This window comes from Martes martes (genome assembly GCF_963455335.1).
Source record: "Martes martes genome assembly, chromosome: 5".
NCBI classification, from domain to species: Eukaryota; Metazoa; Chordata; class Mammalia; order Carnivora; family Mustelidae; genus Martes; species Martes martes.
In genome coordinates, this window is record NC_137892.1 from 126,758,354 (window position 1) to 126,780,993 (window position 22,640).

Consider the following 22,640-nt stretch of genomic DNA (forward strand, 5'->3'; position numbering starts at 1 on the left):
CTGGTAAGCTTACCATTCTTCATGGTTATATCACAGTGCTTGGAGGAGTTTTGTGAGGATGTCTGAGTTTTTCTGCTATCTTGGTATGTAATCTGTCTGGATCTGGAGACTTGCATTAATTTAAAGAAGCTTGATATGCATTTTCTCCTCACTTCAAATTTACCTCTCTTAACTCTTTCCAGATAGGAGTCATTCTTTTTATGCCTGCTCTGTTTTTCCTTCTTATATGTTCTTCATAATATTTTTATAAGTTTGAATTCATTTTGGCCTCTATTCTCTCCCTTTCTTACAGTTTCATCTTCCTTTAAGGTCGTGGGCTGGTTCTCCTCCTCCTCATCTAATTATTATTTTGAAACCCTAAAGTCTAGCATAAATGGCCATCATTGCTATTTTGGTCTCTAGAATAACATATCCACCATTTCTTCTTTGATGATCACAATCCAGACATTTGAATTCTGTTGCTTGCTCACCCTTCTTTGCCATGAGATTGTTGAGTGAATAAGACAGATATTTATCAGAACTGAGGACTTTTTAGCAGCTGTGTTGAATGGCATCTGGCTCTGCTAGTGGGGCTGCATCCGAGACGGGACATGTCATGTGAACAGTGCTCTTAAGGTACTGCCAACATTTACTGCTCCGTTTCCTTGGGGTTCTGTCACTAACCACCCTCCTTCTCATTTTCCTCAATACAATTGTCAGTATTCCTGATTGAGTCTGATCTGTGTGTAATTTTGATTCTTTAACGTGGCTTGAGTATTTCTAGTGATTAATGATAATTGAACTGTTTCTGTGTCCTTGGTAGAACTTCCCAGATCCCTTATACATCTATTATCATATGTATTTTGCTAAAGATCTGACCTATATCTATTCTGATTGCTTTGTAAAAGCATGTATTTTTGAGTTACTGAATTTTTTTAGATTTTGGAAACAGAACTCAGTATCAGAACATTTTAAGGCTCTTGATATATAGTACAAAATGGCTCTATAGAAAACTTGCCCAGATTTACATTCTGTGTAAGAATCGATTCTGTTACCGTACTGCATCTTTCCTATTGTTGCAGACCATCATTTAGATTTTTTAGGCAATTTGATACTTGAAAAATGATGCCATATAATTTCAGCTTGAATTCTTTTGATAACCAAGGTTAAGTTTGTCACCTTTGTTATTGTCCTCTATCATTTTGTTATTTAAAATATGGCTAGTTTTATATACCAGTTATTCCAGGTGAATTTTTAGGTTGGAAGATTTCTGTGAGATTTTGATCAGCAATGCTTGAAACTCACTAGTAAATTTGGAAAGAATTGAAATACTTACTATATTTGGTCTTTCATCTAAAAACATATTACAGTGCTTTATTCATGGGGGCATTGTTGGTGTCATTCATTACAAATGTTGGGATTTTTCCATATTAGCATGTTATTATTACTGCATGTTTTTAAATTTTAAGTAGTAGTAAAAAGATTTTAAAACCTTTTGATTTCATTTCTAATCACCTTATGGTACCATATTATTACTCTGAAGTTTTCTAGTTAATTCTCTTGGGTTTGTAGGTATACAGTTGTCATGTATCATTTTGTCTCCTTTCCAACAGTTACTTCTCTTACATTAGTTTCTTGCCTTATTGTATTGGCTAGAACTTTCGGAACAATGCTAAATAATTCTGATTGTAGTAGGGCCACATTCATTTTTATTCTTCCGCACATAGTTTATAAAAGATGTTCAGCATATAAAAGGTACTCAGAAAATGTTTGGAGTGAGTTGACTTGAGTTCAGCTGTCAGAGCTATGATTCTTGTTGGCAAACTAGAAACTGTGCATAAACAAAAATAGTACAAGATAGAAAGGTACACATGACCTTAAAAAAACTACAGGAAACTACTCTTTAGTGGAGAAAAAAGGTGATGTACAAGTGTAGGAAAAGGAATGGTTGTGGCTCAGGTAGCATTTAATGCAGGATTTGGGAATAGATTGTGCTTGAAGATAGAAAGGTTAGGGAGAGAGGAGATGCCCAGCCAAGGGAAAAGTCATAAGCAGAGGTGGTGGCATTTGGGGAACATGATGGGTATCAGATGACAATGTGAGCAGTTCGTTTTGGACACTGCAAAGGTTTCATATAGGATGTGGAAGGATTTGAGGATAGAAGGGTCACTTGGGTCAGACCATCAGGAGCCTCGAATGGCAGGCTAAGCTATTTTGACCAAAGCTTCCCAAGATTTTTCATATCAGACTCATGGAAAGTGATTTTTTTAGGACATACTGGGATAAACAGAAACTGCTTAATGCGAGAGGTGATGACAAGAAATGGGAGAATTGTGCCCTGGGCCCCACTGGACACCCTAATGGCTGCAGGAATTGTGGTACATCTATAATCCTTCCAAGGTACCTATATGTTCGGGAGGTGAGATTTTCATCAAAGGATACTTTCTGATTTCAGTTTGAAGCTGTTTTGAACTTTCTGCTGAGCAAAATACCTCTTCACCTAAACACACACACACACACTCTCTCTCACACACACTCTTCCTCACATGTACCACATGTTTCCACTTCCCAGTTCAAGGACGGACGGTCCTATTTATATACTTTCCCTTCACAACCATGGCTTCTAATTGTAAGAAGAGAATACGAATTTCCCTTTGTTCTGTGTTCTTTTAGCTTCCTATCCAGACTGTGGTTAACAGAGATAAATTTTAGATTTCCTAGGTGTGTATCATTATGATTGTTTCATCCTACTCACTTTTTAAGAAAAGATTTTAGAGAATTGGGGGAGGAGTAGGGGCAGAGGGAGAGGGAAAGAGAGTCTTGAGCAGACTGCTCTGAGTGGGGAGAACAAGGCAGGGCTCAGTCTCATGATTTTGAGATCATCACCTGAGCCAGTATTTAGAGTCGGACACTCAACTGACTCTGCCACCCAGGTGCCCCCATCCTATTGACTTTCGAAAGATAATTACAATTCAGTATTAGGGCAGCTGGATTGTGACATGAAATTTTCTCAAGGTTACCTGTCTTCCCCAATAAGTGAGCAGACCACCCCTGATGATTTCAGGGAACTAGTATATATAGCTTTGAAATAATAATGAATCAAACTGTTACACTTCAAATCTGTAAAAACTATTGTAGACTATAAACAAAATTATTTTGATAAATGGCTTTTCATAAAAGGTCTTCCCTTAATTAAATAAGTTTAAAATACTGCCGTGCCATAATTTGACAATGTTACATTTCCTTTAACTGTTGGCATTAGCGAAGAAGGTGTTTCTTAGAACACTTATTCTATCTCACTTGGCACTTAACCAATTAAACTAATTAAAAGTATAAAAATAGATTTTGATGAAATATTGAACATTTTAATACCAAGAATGGATTGAAAACCCTACTGTTTGATTTTAAGACTTTGGAATTCTTGCGTGTTTTACTTTCCATAGTAACATCTCACTTGGACATTTTGGAAACATCTGAGGATATATTTTTAGTACCAAAATGTTATTTGAACAACTGGATATTTGAGAATTTTAAGGATTTGTTAATTTCTTTTAGATGTAATGATATTCTGGTTATGTCTTTAAAAAATCTTTTTTTTTTTAAGAAACCTAGACCAAAATATTTGCAGATGAAACTATATGATATCTGAGATTTGCTTCAAAATAATTCGACAGAGGAATAGGTTGAGGAGGGATTGGCCATAATTGATGGTTGTCGAGGCTGAGTGGTGGTGTTCATCATACGTTTTGGTTACTTATATATGTTTTAAAATTCTCCATAATAATGTAAGTAGCAGGAGTACAATATATCGTGTATTTGATGAACATTAAAAACCCTATATAATACTGTCAAGAGGGCAGTGGGTGGCTCTTCCCTGCTGCATTAAATCTGAACCATTGGGCTTTTTATTTCTGGTCTTTGTCTTTTTTTCCCTCTCTCTCTCATAGTTGTTGATCTTGCCTCTCTTTTTGTTTTAAAATGTTCTAATTTTTTTATTTGGTTTCTTTTGTGGCTGTCTCTTCTTGCTACTGTCCACATGCCTGTCTCTGGTGGTTTCTGTTTCTTCTCTGTCTCCCACATAATGATTTACTACTTCTAATATGCTCTGAGCAAAGAGCCAAGAAACTAAGTGTGATCACATTTTTTTTTTCTAGGCAAGATTTTTGTGTGGGCCTGAGGGACTTTTTAGAGTGGTTAAGCATGTGAGCTTTAGAATGTTAATTTGGGGCCCTTTCTGTTGGCTGCCCCATGGCTCCTAGTTTTTGGCTGTGTTCTGGATAGTTGAGGTATCCCATAGATGTTTAGATACATTGTACCATCCTATGACTTGAGACTGCAAGGAGGGGTTTTAATTTTTTTTTAATGCAGTGATGATGACATTGGAAGTGAAATTATTTTATTTACAACTCATCCAAAAGAAACTTAACTTTCCAGTTGTTACTACTTTAAGGATCAGAAGAATAAATACGCTGTTATGGGAACTACTTTGCAGCACATGTAAATTGAAGCCTAAATGACATAGTGTCATAAAGATATTATCAGTTCAGTGACCTGCTAGATCATGAGGCCATGAGTCAGGCAGGGGCCACATGTACCTACTTGGCCACTGTTTTCCAGGTGCTCAGAACTTGGTCTAGTACATAGAAGCCATTCAACAAATACTTGTTAGTTGATTCACTGAATGAGTAATATAAATCAGAGACTATTTTTAATTCAGCAGTCTAAATTAATTGAGGACTCTGTGCCTGTCCCTGTGCTAGGTCCTTGAAATATGCAAAAGAATTGGTCTCAAAGCACAAGTAGAGATTGTCAGGTCAGGGCAGTCATAAGGAACTGGACGTACTAAAAACACTTCAGTTTGCTCTAGAATAACAAAGGATGGAGACAGTAGTTTTGTAAAAATTAAAGAAGCCTTCACTAGAGTTTGGATGTAAGACTTGAAATGTGTACAGGGTTTTTTTTTTTTTTTTGGTAAGACATGAGTGGAGCAGGGGAAAAACAGCCAGTGGAAAAATGTATGTTGGAGTTTCAAAGTGTCCAAGAGTTTGGCAATTACACCGATGGTAAAGTTGGGTGATTGATGATTAACTACTAGGAAAAAGGGATAAGGGGTTAAGAATGACTCTTAAGATTCATAGTTTGGGTGGCTGTCAGTCCCCAGACAGGGAGGGAATCCAGGAGATTGGTTTAGAAAAGACGTCATGGCAAGATGAGTTCATATGGGGACAAGTTGAGTTTAAAATACTTGGGAGACCTCTAGAAGGGAATATATGATAGACGGTAAGGAATAAGAATATTGGGGCTTTGGAGAAAATTAGGTAAGAGCGTTTGAACTGTCTTCAGGATATTAGAGGTAGCTGAAACAGTAGAAGTAAAGACATTCCCAAGGAGGACATATAAAGTGACAAGAGAGAATTCTGGGGAAAATCAGAGAATCTGGAGATCTGTGCATTCTGTGTCTCTTTCATGTTCTTCCCGGTACAGTAGAGTGTAGTACACGACACTCAATTTGTTTTTTAAATATTGCCTTTGAAAGAAAATTTTGAAAAGTCAGTAGATACTATTTCCTTAGAGCAATTATGAGTTACCACTCTGACTTAAGGTAAGTTTTTTTCCCCCCACGTTTAGTTCATTAGCTCACATTTTGCAAGTTGCTACCTCGCTGCAGGTTCTTTAACTTTGTTTCCTACTCTTCTGTAACAATTTACTACAAGCTTAGAGACTTAGCAAGGAAAAATGTATAGGTTTTTTTTTTTTTTTTAAGTTAAACATAGAATGTGAGTTAAACAAGATGTGAGCCAGCAATTGTATTCTTGTATTCTTAGTTATATACTCAAGAATTGAAAATAGGTGTTCAAACAAAAACTTATACATCAATATCTATAGCAGCTCTATTCATAGTAGACAAAAGATGGAAACAACTAGCATGTCCATCAGCAGATGGACAGACAGAATGTGGTATATCTGTACAGAAATATTTAGCCATAAAAGGGTCCCTTTCCAAGTTCACATTTTGGGGGGGGGGCTGGATTTCAGTTCCTCAGGGATGGTTAGACTTAGGGCCTCCATTCCTGGCTACCTGTCAGGTGTCCTCCGTTCCTGGCCTCATGTACTGTTGCAATATGGCAGTTGGCTTTATGAAAGTATCCTGACTGAGAAGACAACAGAGCTAATTTGTGGTTAAAATTGAAATTACAGTCTTTTGTAACCTATTCATGGAAGTGACATCCCATCTCTTTTGCCACATTCTTTTTTTTTTCCCCCTCAAGATTTTATTTATTTGAGAGCATGAGTAGGGGGGAGAGGGAGTGGGGGGAGCAGAGAAGCAAGCTCCCCACCGAGCAGGGATTACGACATGGGGTTCGATCCCAGTACCCTGGGATCATGACCTGAGCCGAAGGCAGATACTTAACTGACTGAGCCACCCAGGCATCCCACCTTTGCCACATTCTGTTGGTTAGAAGTAAGTCACTAGACCAACCCACACTCAGAGGGAGGAGATTACACAAAGGACTTAATACTGAGGAGTGGGGATCACTGAGGACCATCTTGGAGGCTGCCTCCCATAATGGATAGCTTTTACTGTTAACGTCTCTGTGAGGCTTTTGATTATTTCCGTTAGGATGATCGTATGCTTTTCTTGACAGAACCTTCCTCATGTAAATTCAAAGATCATTTGCGTACCTGCGATTCCATTATGGCAGGTATAAAGAACAAGGAGATGTGGTTCCTGGCTTTGTGAAAATATAAAATGTGGATCATTCTTTTAATATTTCCTACTTTTTTGCAGAAGTTATTTCTTAGCCATTGTTTATTTACAAGGGCATAGATCCTTAGATTGACTTGTATGCTAAGACTGTATGCGTAGGCAGTTAAGTGTGTGTACTGAATGAAATGATCTGATTCTTGAGGTACACAGCAAGACCATGTTTTTCTAACTAAAGAAGGGCTTGATTTGAAGGATACAAACCAAAGAAAGGGGGTGCGGTGGAGAGTGTTTTCCTTTCCCGATGGTTGCATGCATGGTTTAGCCATATGTATATAAGAGATACTATTCAAAATAGCAACAAGTATAGATAAATGTGTTGAAAATAAGTTTTTTTTTTTAAAGGACTCCGATCTTATATCAGATTGGCATACTTATACATGTCTACCGTTTAGTTGTTTCACTTACCTAAAATAAGGAGGACATGAATGGTGTGACATGTCCTCATTAGTCAGCTCTGAAAATAAGTCCTAATATCAGAGTTTTAAGAAAACTCAGCATTGTGGAACCCTATGGGATACCTAATAAATGTCTCTTTTCATATAATCTCTGCTTTATCCTCGAGCAAATATATTCTTTAGCTAACCCAGTCTAAATAAAACTTAGTAGGCTTAGCATCATTTAAATTGCACTGTCTCTTTTCTTTTGAGTGTGTTCTTCATGGGAAACTGTATTTGGAAGTGAAGTGCTTAACCTCAGGCAGTGTTTCAAATTCATTTGTCTTCTCTTTGGCCTGTGCACTGATTCCTAATCTTTTTATGCTGTGACACTCTGTTTTGTGTAACCCTCTGTCCCCAAGTGCTGGGTGATGCATACATACTTCTACTTTAAAGTTAATTAAAATTAATTTCATTTTGAGAGTTCATTTGCCTCTTGGGATAATCGGAGACCTCGCAGAGGCGATTATTGATTTAGTGATGCAGTTCCACATGAAGAAATCTGTTTAATGGCATGTGTGCTGTAGTGGGCTAATCTCATTTAAATATATAGTAAGTGTGTAAACAGGGAAGTCCGGTTACCTTAAGGACGTTTTAGTGGGTCATTCATCCAGCCAGGGTCGTTGAGTTTACTCATTTGGAGTTGTCTGAAGTGGAGTGAGCTTATCGCTAGTATTCCTTATATAATGGCAGTTTTGAAGGACAGAGGGAAAACTTCTGAGGATGAAAAGGAACTGGCCTGCTTCAGAAAGAAGCTCAGAGAGAAGAGTATTTCAGATAAGAATTAGGAAAGGAAGCGAGGGCGGGGTGCCTGGGTGGCACAGTCGGTTAAGCAGCCAGACTCTTGATGGGGAGTCTGCTTGGGATTCTCTGTTCCCCTTCCCTTCCCCTACACATGGTCTCTCTCTAAAATAATAAAAACTTTTTTTTTTTAAGAGAGCAACAGAGGGTATTTTAGACTATATAAAAATGAGACTTATATTCTAGTTCATGGGCAAATAACGCACGTATTCATCCTTTCATTCCCTCCTTAACTCCATCAGCAAATAGCTGCTCCATCAGCACAGAGGCTGCTCTGTGCCCGAGTCTGCAGAGACACCTGGAGACATGGTACTGAACCCACTGAGCACGGAAGATCTTGAGTATACTTAGCAGAGTTGCTTGATAGAGACCTGATGAAAGCGGCTTGTTTACATAAAAGCTACCAAAAAGAGTGTGGTGTGAGTGTGAGAAATTGGGTTATAAACAGATGCAGAAATTCCTGAAAAAAGGAGCTCATTTTGTACCTTTGCTTGCTTTTTCCCACTCACAATGCATGTATGTTTTATTTAAAAGTAGTCTCTTAGAAGCAAAACAAAAACAAAAACACTTGCCCCAAAATGGCAACCCTGCCTTAACCCACGCTTCTTGAGCTCTTGCTAGTGGGGTCGTAGGAGTTGCTGAATAAATGCACCAGTTTTGATGATCCACGACTTCATAACAAAACAGAGGGGAATGTAAAATGTAGAAGTAGCTGTGTGGCTTCCCACCAAATATCAGCCTTCTGGGTAACAGCCACTCCTAAAGGTACACAGACACACGTGAGATCAGTTTGTAGTAGTGACCATTCGGGATTTTCTCATCCTTTAAAACGAGGGTGTCCTCTTAATGTAAATTGACAAATCACACTGCTTCCTTAGAAATCTAGCTGATGACCGCTGGTAATAAAGGAACGTGCGTACTCATCTGAAGGGAGGGGAGACGTCTTTCTGACATTCGGATTTCTCCCCCTCCCCAAACAACAACAATGGGGGAGGAAGAAATTGGGGAATATAAAGTACTAGAGGCTGTGGGAGATACAGGATAAAGAAGAAAGGGTCCACCTCAAATAAAAACATGTTTTATTTTTTATAGCATTGGCTGTCCTGGAAAGTGCAGAGGAATGTCCTCTCCTTTGCCTGGTTTCTGGGCTTTTCCTTCCAGGCCTTAGAACCCAGGTTAGAACCATGTGTGGTTCAGTAAGTTCTAGGCTAAATGGTGGCCCAGAGATAATAGTAATAAAAGAACTACACTTAATGAACAGATAGAATATGCCAAACACTGTGCTAAATGAGTTATCTCATTTAATCCCAACAATGTTATTGGGTACATGATTATTTTCCCTTTTATCAAAGGGAATCCCCAAGGCTTAGAACAACTAAGCCAATTATCTGAGGTTACTAAGATGACAGAGTGGAACTAGAGTTTGAACCCAGTGAGTCTGACTTCAGGGTCTGTGCTAATCATTCCACTGTCCTACCCTCTATCCCAGCAAACCTGCCTCTCATGACTAAACGCAACTCCAGTGCTTGCCTTATTTTCAAAGAAAATTGTATGTGCCAAATTCTGAAAAAAAAATGGAGCCTTCCAAAAGTTTTGGAGCATGTGATTCCTAGACTGACAACTGCCCCTATTTATGATTGTAAAGAACATTGACTTGTCTAATTATACAATTCAGATTATAATGTATATTAGCATTTTCCCCCACTTATTCTTTTATGTTTAAACCTGAACATGGACCCTTGCCGAACTTGTATAATCCATAGGGTGGCAACAAATAGAACAGAAGGGAAGAGTCCATGAGAGAAAACTTAAATCTCCCTTTACGAGTTGTGATGAGCATTTCCATCAAGAATGACAGAGTATTGGGGTACCTGGGTGGCTCATTCGGTTAAGTGTCTTGCCTTCCGCTCAGGTCATGATCTCAGGGTCCTCAGGTCGAGCCGCCCATTGGGCTCCCTACTTAGCCCTCTGCCTCTCCCCTCCCCTGCTCATGTGCACACATTCTCTCCCCTCCCTCTCTCAAATAGATAAATCTTTAAAAAAAAAAAAAAGGCAGTATTAAAAGACAAAAGGGTAAATATGAGTGGGATCAAATAAATGTGGACCAAGCAGAATTCCCTTAGGGTTTTATTACATGAGTAGGTTATTAGTAAAGTTTTGAGGTCAAATTAATCACAGAATAGAAATTACAGTTAGAGTAAGAGCCTAATGTTCTACCTTTGAAGGTCAAAGCTTGTAATCTGTTGTCCTAATTATTCTTTATTGCTATGTAGGATGAGACATTAGATGGTTGTAAACTTTTTCTGTGGGCTGTGAATTTATGTTCATCTAGAACTTTATGTTATTTGTCAATTTCATCACATAGTTGTTGTCAAGCTTTACAATAAAAAGTACTGAGGAGATAGGGCACCTGGGTGGCTCAGTGAGTTAAGCCTCTGTCTTCAGCTTAGGTCATGATCTCAGGGTCCTGGGATCAAGCCCCCGCATCGGGCTCTCCACTCAGCAGGGAGCCTCCTTCCCCCTCTCTGCCCACTAGTGATCTCTCTCTCTCTCTGTCAAATAAATAAATAAAATCTTAAAAAAAAAAAGGGGGTACGGGGGGGTGGCGGTTCGTACGCTATGCTAGAATGGCATAGCCTTTCCACAGTATTAAAAGATTGTATTTCACCTCAAGTATGGAACGAACGCTTTTCATTTCAGCCAGAAAATTCTCATTGTGGCTCTTCCCAATTTGTTGCTTTAGTCAATGGCAATTGCAACAAAATTGTTCCCAGACTAGCTTTCCTAGTCTGGGCACCAGATTTTCCAGAATACTACAAAATGTGCCTTTTGCTCTTTGTGTTAGGCCAATAGCCCAGGAATTTGCTGCTTAGTAAACATTTGGAGCCATGCACATAGTGATCACCTTGGTTTTGTGGGTCTTCTAGGCAGTAGGCCCTTGGCTTTTATGGGAGCACAGAAGGGAACATTTTCCCACAACTCTTCCCACAGCTTTTTTCCCCCTACAGTTGCAGTTTCTCAGAGCTGCTTGTTCTGAGGGGCATCAGGACAGGCTGACCGATCCCAAAGAGTGTGGGGTTATGCTGTCTGTTGTGTTTTAGTGCAGTGCTTAACACACGCACCCATAGGGCTGCACATTTCCCAGTACTAAAACAGAGCTCTGAGAAAGGCAAAAAGCTGTGAATAGAGTGTAATTTTCTTGAGTATGAGGAGTTAACGATTTATTACATCGAAAATATCAGGTGAGCAATTCCTTGCAGAACTATGTGCCAGAAATGTAACAACCACGTGCTAATAAATAGTAAGCCAACGAACAACCACCATCCACCAAGAACACCCTTTATTTCTGTACCATGAAATGCTTTGTGGGGCGAATTGTACATTCTGCATGTGAGAAAACTGAGTAAACATTGTACAAAAGATTAACTAACTCATGGAAAAAGTAGTGATTGTGTAAGACTGTTAAAGGCATTGAGAATGTGAAAATGAGTGAGGCACACAAGGCACCAAACTCCCAGGTGGCTCTTTGGGTCTAACCGGGAAGACGAAATGTGTATTCAGATAACTCTAATGCAGGGCGGAATGTCTTATGAAGAGCACTGAGAGAAAGAGATTAAAAGTTTCTGAGACCTTCTTTACAGCTCCAAGACTGTTGGAAGACTTGGTAGAATCAGTGACCTGGCCCATGGAGGGCCGGTGGTGATTTGCCTGTACAGGAGCTGAGGGGAGATCAAACAGGGCAGGAACTCCAGGCGGTGGGCGGGATAACACAACCAAAGGTGTGGCCGCGGAAACCTGGTCTGGTCGGGAAGAGAACGAGTTGCATTCCCAGAGGGTACAAGGAGAGGAACAGAGAGACAGGGTAGGAATGGCCCTTGGAGCCAGATCGCAGAGAACTGTAAATGCTAAGTTGTGTTGTTTGGGAATTCCAAGTTTTATAGGCATTTGATGTTTTTGGGCAGAGTGGTGGTAGAGCCTGAGCTGGTGTCCTGGTTCAGTTAGTAATGTCATCAGAGCACTGCAAGGACAAAAGCACGGAGACCAGGTAGAAGGCCATTCTGGTGATCCAGATGGAAGGTGGTTGAGGGTGTGGAGCAGAGTGAGAACACAGAGGAGGACAAGGGATCAGGTGGCGGCAGAGTCCTCAGGTATAGTACTTAGAACTTGCCGGTGAATATAAGGATGTACAGTTGTGCTTTGAGTAACCCGGACATCCAGAATCCTTGTTGAGGGGCAGGATAACGTGAGAAGATGGCAGTTGGTGTATCGGCTTTGGCATAGCATTGGGCATTTTGTTTTATAAAAGATAGGCTGAGGAGCTCCTGCTTCCGAATTTCCTGGGGATGTGCTATTTGAAGTTCAGATTCCAAGGCTGCACATGTTGTAATAACCTTTCTAGGTCCTAAAGCACATGACCACTGGGTTAGCGTTCCAACATAATGAGACCAAGGAGATTAGTCCAATTCCTATATAGACCTCTCAATTTTGTGATTGTGCTCCCAACTCTGGCTGACCTATCTTTGGACAGGAGATAGGGTGAGCGTAAAGATAGTTCAGTGTAACACGTTTATTTCTGCTGGAAAACAGCTCCAAATATGCCTCAGTTTTAGTGGATCCCAGTGGTCCCTTTTGCATATTAAAGATAACAAGTATGTACAGTTCTAAAATCCCTGTGGGGTCTTAGGCCCTTTGCTCTCAAGAATTATTGAGACCTCGGTGTCTTGGCAAAGCTAGAGATGCTAGGAAAATAATGTGCAGTCCTCCTCAAGCAACCACTAATGGTTGGTAGGTACATGAGTCCCCAAACGCTTCGCCACTGGTGCCTGGCTCCCAGTTCTAGCCTGAGTCAGTTCAGGCTACCCACAGTGGCTGCTGTCTGGATAGTTCCTTTTTGTGGGCTGTCTCTCTCTCCCTCTCCCATTTCCTCGCTCTGCCACTAGCATTTTCTGTAGTCACTGCTTGAATAAACCCTTTGCACTGGGGAAACCCAAAATAGGGCAGAAACTATTTGATGACCTGTTTCCTTTATGGACTCTCTTAGACCCTTTGGGAGAAGGAAGAACTCTTTTTCTTTCTTGCCCACATTTTTACCTCTCCCTAAGACATTGTATTGCTGATAAATACAGGAATACCTTCATAAGCGGATCTTTTTCAAGCAATGCAGTTAGCTATATGCCCAGGAGTGTGAAGAGTATTCATTTAAAAAAAAAAAATTTTTTTTTTTTAACGGTAGTGCTATGAAGTGTGTAAACCTGGTGATTCACAGACCTGTACCCCTGGGGCTAATAATACATTATATGTTAATAGAAAATTTTTAAAAACTTTTTTTAGATTTTAAAAAATTTATTAATTAATTAATTTGACAGGGGTAGGGGAAGCAGCAGGCAGAGGGAGATGCAGGCTCCCCATCAAGCAGGGATGAGCACAGGGCTCAGTCCCAGGATCCTGGGATCATGACCTGAGCCGAAAGCAGCTGCTTTATGATTGAGCCACCCAGGTGCGCCCCCCCCCACCTTTTTTTTTGTTAATTTGAGAGTATTCATTTTTAAGGTATATGAAATCTAGAGGCTTGGCACTTCAGGACTGGAAGAAGCCCAGCTATTGGTAGGTACATAGTACTGTCTGCCCTAAGTACTAACAGCTAATGGATAATCAACAAGGCCCTTAAGCAAGACAAGACTACCCCAGTAGTGTCTCCCGGGCCCTGTAGTAATTCTCCATTTACTGCTGCTCCATGCCCAGACACTGCCTGGCTTGCAAAGCCATCCATATTGTCTTCACACTGGCCATTACTTGTCATAGCTGAGTCCTCTCCTGCTCCTTCTCCGCACTGTGCCCCACCCACCCACCCACTCCTACTTTCCTCTTAGCTTGTGCTCCCAGCCGTGCCCTCCTCACTGGAATGCCTTTGCTCCTCTTCTCTCCCTTTCACTGGAGTCTCTTACACTCTCTGGGAAACAGCGGCGTGTAGTAGAGAAGAATACATGGTCTTTGGAATCAGTCCAGAATTTGAGTCCTGGATCTGCCGTTTATCCGCTGGGTATGGAGGAAAATGCTTCAACTTTCTGTCCCAGTTTCTTCATCCATTAAATAAGGATAATAACTCCTAAAAAGTTAAGTGAGGTGATGGATATAAACACCTTTACAAGGTTAGATGTGATGTAATACGTCGGTGAGGCGGGGGTGGGTGACGACTGTGTGTTGATGGTCTTTTATATTCTATGTGGGTGTTCTCAGCGCATCTCCCTGTGAGCCTGAGGACTGTGGTCTCCCTCAGCTCAACGGTTCATCCTGTTTGGTAGTGGTTCTCCTCCCATCAGGCAGACCACATTTTTGTTTTTCATACATTTTTCTAAAATTTTATTATCTAGAGGACAATACATCTCCCTTAGGAGAACTTGACTTCAAATCTTCACATTTTTATACTTTGTATTGACCATTTAAAGAGGGCTTAATTTAAAATATTTTGGCTTTTTGGTGGGTGTGTTTGGGGGGGGTCCATAACAAAAGTTTGAATTTAGATATATATGTCTTAGTTCTCCCAAACTCTTAGTATTCCAGTTTTAAAAAACAGATTGAGTGAGTTTGATGTAGAGAAGATGAAAAGATTGAAAGGAACCACCCTTCAGAAAGACCCAAGACTCCGCAGATGGGACGGGTAAAAAAAGAATGTAGAAGTATTACTTTTCTGTCACATCTCCTGTCCTGCTCTTTGCACATTTTCTCCCCATGCTGGAAACCATTCTTCTTAAAATAATACTGCTGAGGTGACTTTCGTTCCGAGGATACGTCCTCCTTCACTAAGATTTGAAGCGTTAATTTGCAATTAAAATTCTCCAAAATTGGCATCCTTTATGGGTTCTCCAATCTCATTAAGTTTTCCAGAGGGAAAATAATCTTATTCTCCTTCATTTTCTTAAGACTGTGGTAAGAGGATGGAAAGACAAGACAGTCTTGAGTCCTCAGCCTCACTCTATGTGTCACGACAGGGTGACTGAGCACTATGGATGCCCTCGTTGAGCCTGGTTAGCTACACAGAGCCCCTCAACAAACCGTCTCTGGGTGGGCCTGACCATACCGGCTCCTCCAGCAGCACAGCTACCTGATTTTCTTCTCAGAGATAGAATTAGATCTCTAACCGGCTTGCCTTAGGGGTTTCTAGCAGTCCTCAAGAAGTGAGCAAATTATCTAGAACGTACTGTCCAGTACAGTAGCCATCAGCCATGTGTGGCATCTGAACTTCAGATTGAAGTAAATTTAAATAAAATTCAGTTCTTCGGTTGCACTGGCTGCCATTTTATGTACTCAGTAGCCACCATGGCTGGTGACTACCATAAGGAAAAGCATAGATAAGAAATTACTTTATCACAAAAAGTTTAGTTAGATATCACTGGTCTGGAGATGAGATTTTCCATAAGAACAGCCTTCCTGGGGCGCCTGGGTGGCTCAGTGGGTTAGGGCCTCTGCCTTCAGCTCGAGTCATGATCCCAGGGTCCTGGGATCGAGCCCCACATCGGGCTCTCTGCTCAGCAGGAAGCCTGCTTCCTCCTCTCTCTCTGCCTGCCTCTCTGCCTACTTGTGATCTATCTCTGTCAAATAAATAAATAAAATCTTTAAAAAAAAAAAAAAAAAAGAACAGCCTTCCTCCTGCCCACTCCCCCATAGGGACAACTTTGAATGACTGTGTTTATTGTTGACTTCTGTATATCCCTGTTTTGTTTTTTGTTGGTTGGTTGGTTTTTGGTTTTTTAGCTCATTGAGTCTATCTCTCAAAGAACAAATCTTGTAAGAAACTTATTTATGGCCTTATAACATAAGGAAACGAAGCCTTTTTTTGGGCTGCAAAATAACAATAGTCTTCTAAAATTGCCTTAAATAATAGGCATTTACTGTACTCCAGACTAAGGGGTTCTTACGCTGTCGGTGATTGGTACTGCTGCTCAGCAGTGTTCTGAAGGACCCAAGCTCTTTCTGTCTTTACGCATTCTGACGTCCTCAGTGTTTTGGTGTGTCTCCTTCAAGATTGCCAGAAGTTTAACACAGTATAGAGCATCATCTTATCACCTAATGAAATCAAAAAGGAGGACAGAGAGGTGGCTGTCTTTGGGCATCTCTTTTTGTTGAGGGACACATTTTTTTTTTTCCAGAAGCTCCCAGCAGACCTTAGTTGAGTCCCAGTTTGCTAGAACTGAATAATCTGTCCATGCTGTAAGAGAGAACTTGGGAAACAAATACTTGGCATTTTTAACCTCTATAATGCTAGGCCAGCCCTGCTGGTGAAGAATGTAAACACTATGAAGATGGAAGTTTTTGTCTGTTTTGTTTGCTACTGTGTCCCCAGCACCTGGGATGGTACCAGGCACTCAGTAATTGTCTGTTAGATGAATTAATGAATATTAAGAGAATGTTCCATAGTTGTCCATAATGTACCATAGAAAAATTGTCCATAGTTGCCGTAGTGTGCCTTTAAAAAGAACCTCGCATATTGAAGACACGTTGTGCTCCTGTCTTCTGTCTTTCCTCTTGTAGTGGCTTAAACCAGGTTCTCCTGGTTGATTGGCTCTCAGAATGATCTCTTAGATTACCGGCTCCTTACAACGTTTAGTAAGGCAGTGTCAAACCCTCTCTACTCTTAAGATACCGTTTATTTTTTAATCAGTGTACAAAATATAGGCCAGGTTTGAGTTGAGTGTTTAACCTTTTTATATAACAATTTAAGTGACAGAACACGTGCACTCTTCAGTCATTAAAATGAGTGGCCCCAGACCACTGTTAGATGTGATATCCTGCATTATGTTATTCCCTTTGGACTTGGTTTATAGATGAGGAATATTGGAATGTGGACATCAAATGGGAGTTCCAAATTTTCCCAGTTAGGCTCACTTCTCAAAGCATCTGGCAGCTAGGTTAATGACCTGTTCATCTCTCATTTTAATCTGGTGGCTTAACTAAGATCCGCTTGGCCAGAGAGACCAACTTTATTTGACCCTTTACGCGACTGCTGGTTTCCTGGGTCCTAATCTAGGTTCAGGCTACTGCTGACCAAAGCCACTGGGTAAAAGGCTGAACTGGAATTCTGAATTCCAAGCCCAATGTTTGTGATGAACACCAGACACGCTAAGATTGGGCAGATAGCTGTGTGGTAGCAGACTAAAGAAAAGGGTCTTTGCACTATTAATAATTTATTATTCACATACTATGTCATAGATGGGATATTTTAAGAAATTATGACATTTAGGGGTGCCTGGGTGACTCAACTGGTTGTGCATCTATCTTCAGCTCAAGTCATGATCCCAGGTCAGGTCCTGAGATCGAGCCTGGCATCTGGCTCCTTGCTCAGCTGGGAGACTGCCTCTCCCTCTCCCTCTCCCCTCCCTTTCCCTCTGTTTGCCACTGCCCCTGACTGAGCTCTCTCTCTGTCAGATAAATAAATAGTCTTAAAAAAAAAAATTGTGGCATTTCTCTTTGGGTTTGTTTCCACCAACACAGTCGTTGGACTCACCATCATTTTGTCTCTTTCAGACACTTATTTTCAGGTGTCTTATGTGCTTCTAAATGTGGCAGATGGAAATAGTTTCTTGGTTAAAGAGATGAGCCTCATGAGTTGGATTTTGAGTATGTCCCACCTATTTCCAATGGAGAAGTTCCATTGAAACCTGCAACCAGTATTCTCTTTATACTTGATTCTCTGCACACCATCTTAATGCTATGGCCACGTTGATGCCCTCTACTGTATTTACAGGCCTTGTTGTAGTTCTTACTACTTGACAGAATTTGAGGATTTGATCTAAAGGGAATAAGGGATTTTTAAATATTTCTTACAGGTTCCTGCTCAGTGACTTGTATAGAATAGTACTTCATAATACTATTCACTGAATTAATTGGCTGGAAATGTTCTTGGACATGTTCCTACTCTGAGCATTAATATACATAGGCACTTAGTACCTTTTATTCTAATAGGTTGCTTCCCACTCCCCTCCCCCCTGCCCTTGGCTTATGTGTAATAGTTCTTTGTTCAGTTTTATCACCTTCCCAGTCAATGATCCTTCTATTTCAATCCCATTAGACCTAAATAAAAATTTTAGGTGTGTAAACTTGGTCGCATTATATAATTGTTTCATGTCTTAGTTTTATTATTGGTAAAATGAGAGCCTTAAGATTATCTGCCTCTTAAGATTGTCAAGGGTAAATGAGTTGATACATGTAAAACACTTAGCACAATCAACATTTATTTTAGAACTGTACTTGGTCAATTACAACTGTTGGTTGACTATGGATACAAGAGTTGGGCAAAATCACGGAACCATTTTGTGAGCATTAATGAACTCTATGGAATTTACAGTAAAGCATGTTGCATATATTAGATAGAAATTGTGTGCTACACATCCTTTAGTAAAATTTGTAATAAATTATGTACAGATATGTTCACGAACAGTGTTTTTGTTTTAAACATTTACCATCAGGTAACACTGCTGCTCCTTTTGCTCCTCAAGCTTATGGATGGTTCTCTAGCATATGGATAATGTCTGGATGTAGCTTGTAGCAGATGCTGTTGGTATCCTACCCAGATCTCCTTTACTGGGCCAGTGCATCCATCTCCCAGCTGCTGCGAGTATTGGCTGCTAATGACTCACACCTGTACCCTTCTCCAGAGGCCTGCCCTTGGCTGACCGTAATTGCCTCAACCAGATATGTCTGGGAGAGTATGAGATCACACCCCTACCCCCTCCTGTTCCCTAGGGGTGGCTCATAGCCAATGACTGTACAGGGGTATAGCAGCCCAGCCCCCCTGCCTTTGGACTGGACAACTTCTATGGTTTAGTCCCTACTCTAGAGCTCCTCATTGGATCAAGCTGAGGCTAGATTTTTTGAAACTATATCTTTGCCTAGCTCCTTCCCAATTCTAGCTTGCTTTTTTTCACTCCTGGTTTCTCCTGATAGTACTGTCTGTAATTAGGCGTTCAAGAAATGCCATCTCAGACTCAGTTCCTTGGGAACCTGGACTAAGGTGTTGCTAATTTCGGTGCCTCTGTTGTTTTCTTAGTTCAACCATCACTTATGCAACTATCTACCTGGCTTAATTTTTTTTTTTCCCCTTGGGCTTTGTTTTGTTCTGCTTTCTTGGTTGGATGTTACCTGATCTGCATCACCCCTATTCACATCCCATATCTTTACATACTGAAGGTTACTCGGCATTAGTGTCCTTAGTCTTATGACATAGCTGGTTGTTTCAGCAAGGTATTATAACAAATACCTGGATTTAAAAACCTGAAAATTAGTTTTAAAACCCTGAGTCATTTACACCTCCCTCTTAGGGTAGTTGTAAGAATTATATGAGCTCTTCTTTTGGAAACACCTAGCACTGTGCCTGGAATGTAGAAAGTGCTTAGTAAATGGTAGGTGTTTGGTAAGTGCTGTTTTTGAAGAGAATCACCCAGTCCGGTTGAGGTGCTCTCATCTGCTTAAGGACTACCTCTATCACAGTGCTTTATTCCTTTTTTTTTTTTTTTTTTCCTATTCTTCCAGAAAAATGTGGGCTTCTTAATATGTCAGCCAGTGGTGTGTTGGCCTTCAGGGGAAGAAAAGACCTGATGATAGCTGTTGTTGATTTTGATGGTGAAAATACTCCCACCCTGTCCAGTTTCGAGCTTCCAGTATGATATCCTTGAACACAGAGTTGGAAGGAGATGCAAACATTTGGCCCTTGCCAGTGCATGCCAACTCCAGTGCTTAATCTCTGTACCCCTAGCACTTAGCGCAGTATATTCAACATAGGAGCTAAATATTCAATGAATGGCTAACATGTAGTTACTAACTGGTTAATACTTGATCGTATGCACTAAATTGATAAAATATCTTTATCTGATTTTTGTTGTATAACCAATAAGCCTAAATTCCCCATTTCCCACCCCACTCATACACACTGCCGATGCTATTCATGAATCAAATAAAAGTAAAGGAAGCAGTCATCATGATGTAGTGGGAAATGCTGGATAGGTTGTCTACTCAGATGCAAATCTCAGTTTCGTGATTGACTAGACAAGTGAATGGGGATTACTCACTTCACCTCTCTTAGCCCCAATTTCCTCAAGACAGTTGGACTGGACTGTCTCTCCAGGTCTTTTGGTCTCAAAATCCATAAAGCTAATTAGTGTATAATTTCACTTCCTCCTTCCCTCATTTCCCTCATTCATGTACTGAGCTTCAAGTTATATATTATGCTGGATATTGGGAATCCTGAGAAGAGTAAGATGTGGCCCTGGCTGATGAGAATCTCAGTGTCTTTTTTGTAAACACCCCATCATACCAAGGCCATGAGGATGCTCATTGCCAAATCAGTTTATGCAAATGTATCAAGATTTTAATTCATCACAAATTGCAACACTTTGGTACATGAAGGTGTTGTGCTAGTAGTTTTCACTTTCTAGATGGAATTAAACAAGGCTGCTCTGATCAGCAAGTAGTTCTTTTAGAAAATATCAAGCTAATTTTCGTTGTCTGGGGGAAGAAAAGCCTCTCTGAACAGCTAGGTTACACTGCCCTCTGAGTTAGACTCAAACTCAATTTATAAAGAGTGGCGTTTATTTAGGGCTAGTAAGCAAAAGCTGAAAACATTTTGAGGTTTTTGTGGGTTTTTTTGAGTTTTGATCTAGAAAAGTATCCTGGTTTTTCTCCCATATTTTGATAAGAAAAGTATGAAGAATGACTCCTCAGCGTTGGCGGTGTTCTTCAAGGCCATATCCACCTGTTGGCTCTCATGCCTTTGTTCTCATCAGCCATGTTTTCTGCACTTAATTTTTTAAAAGCTACACTGGTTTCCAGTAGGAATCACTGGGTGATTCCCAACACTGGGAATTACTGGGTGTTCCCAACAGTACTGTTCAGTGTTCTCTCAGTTTCCGAAACCTATTTTTTAAAAACAGAATTTGTTTTGTTTTTGACAGGGGCTGATAATATCCGGAAATATTGGAGTCGCTACTACCAAGGATCTCAAGGGGTAATATTTGTATTAGACAGTGCCTCTTCAGAAGATGATTTAGAAACTGCTAGAAATGAACTGCACTCAGCTCTTCAGCACCCACAGTTATGCACTTTACCCTTTTTAATATTGGCCAATCATCAAGACAAGCCAGCTGCTCGATCAGTCCAAGAGGTATGTCTCATTAACCTGACAACTCTTTGTCTTGTTTGCTGCACTTTCACTACCGCCTTGGAATCTGAAAACTTGCCTGTAATTCGGGATATGCTGGTTATATTGTTTTTCCACATGAAACCGTGATTTTCTGAGAAAGTAGAAAGACTGTATCAATTTATAGAAATTATTGTTTATATATCTTTCTCCACCTGGAAAGCATAGTTTTGGTTTTTTTGTTTTGTGTGTGTGTGTGTGTGTGTGTGTGTGTGTGTGTGTGTGTGTGTTTTAACTGCTTAGCGAAAATTAGAGGACTTATCTGATTATTTTTCTCATCTATTTTCTCATCTGAAGGCCTGGTTATTGATCATTTTTTTACCCTGCCCGCTTCCTTAGTTCATTCTTTTCTCCATCTTTTCAAGGAATGCATCATGCGTATTACCATGCATCACTTGCCCTCAAATGTCATGTTCTTGTCCCTCTGAAATGCTCACTGTTGACTAGAAGCAATGAGTCCTATTCTGTAACCAGCCAGGCTGAAAATTGATGTCTTATCTTGCAAGTTCCGTGCCACCAAATACGCTTTAATATGGACCCATTCTTTATCTTCCCCATTTAATTTCAATTTTTAACTTGTATCTCACCTATAAAAGCAAGAGTCTAGTTCTGGGGGATGGAGGAGGAATTCAGTGTCTCACCCAGCAGAGTTTCTGATTCATGGATACTGAAGGAATAAGATAGGTGAATAATTTTTAAAACTTGAATTGCAGTGAATTTTAACCTAAGTACAGTGAAATCAAAACTTTTCATGTATCCTTTACACCTGTAACTTTCAGAATAGGTTTCTCTCCCCTCCTTCAGAAAATTGTGTGCTTCCTTTAGTGACTCCTAATAAGATGAGTGAACAATGCTGCCCTGTAGTCTGAAAAATTGGATGAGGAGTCCAGGACATAAGGTGTTCTAACTCTAGACTTCTCTCACACTTAACGTGGGACCCTTGCAAAGAGCTTTGTTCCTTCGCTTGTCTTCTCATCAGTAAGATGGCAATAAGGCAGTTTTCTGTTTCGTTTTGTTTTGTACTAAGTGAATGGGATGATTTTTGGATAATTCGCTTCAGAGTTGACAGTACTAAGCAGTAGAGAGGTACTATGTAGAGAATTTTCATTTAAGTTTTAGGAAAATAGTAAAGAAGGCAAGGGTTTCTTATTAAATAGAACTCATGTCTATCCTCTGTTGCTTCTTTCAGCATTAAGTGGTCAGCAAGCACCTTTTTCCTTTTTAGATTTTGTGAAATCTAGATAATATTAAGTGATTAAGATAAAAACAAAGCAATGCAAATCTATTCAGAGTCATTAATGCACAGATCTTCGGCATTGGGGTTGTGGTGCCTTCTTGATCTGTTCTTAAGGCTTTGGGTAAATCTTTTAACTTCTCAGCACCAGTTTTTCTGTCTCTAGAATGGAGGTAATAGTATCTAATGATGGGTAGTTATGAGTGTTACATTAGTTTATAATTATAAGGTACT

General features: G+C 40.2%; 1 protein-coding gene across 2 annotated transcripts in view; it reads left to right on the top strand.

Annotated features, from left to right (window-relative positions):
• The window catches only part of ARL15 (ARF like GTPase 15), a 399,856-nt gene that overhangs the window by 175,141 nt on the left and 202,075 nt on the right, over nt 1-22,640 (top strand). For both annotated transcript variants that reach the window (XM_080804763.1, XM_080804764.1), the window contains exon 4: nt 20,928-21,136. In XM_080804763.1, coding sequence (XP_080660889.1) covers nt 20,928-21,136 — 209 coding nt within the window. The remainder of the gene's footprint in view (nt 1-20,927; nt 21,137-22,640) is intronic.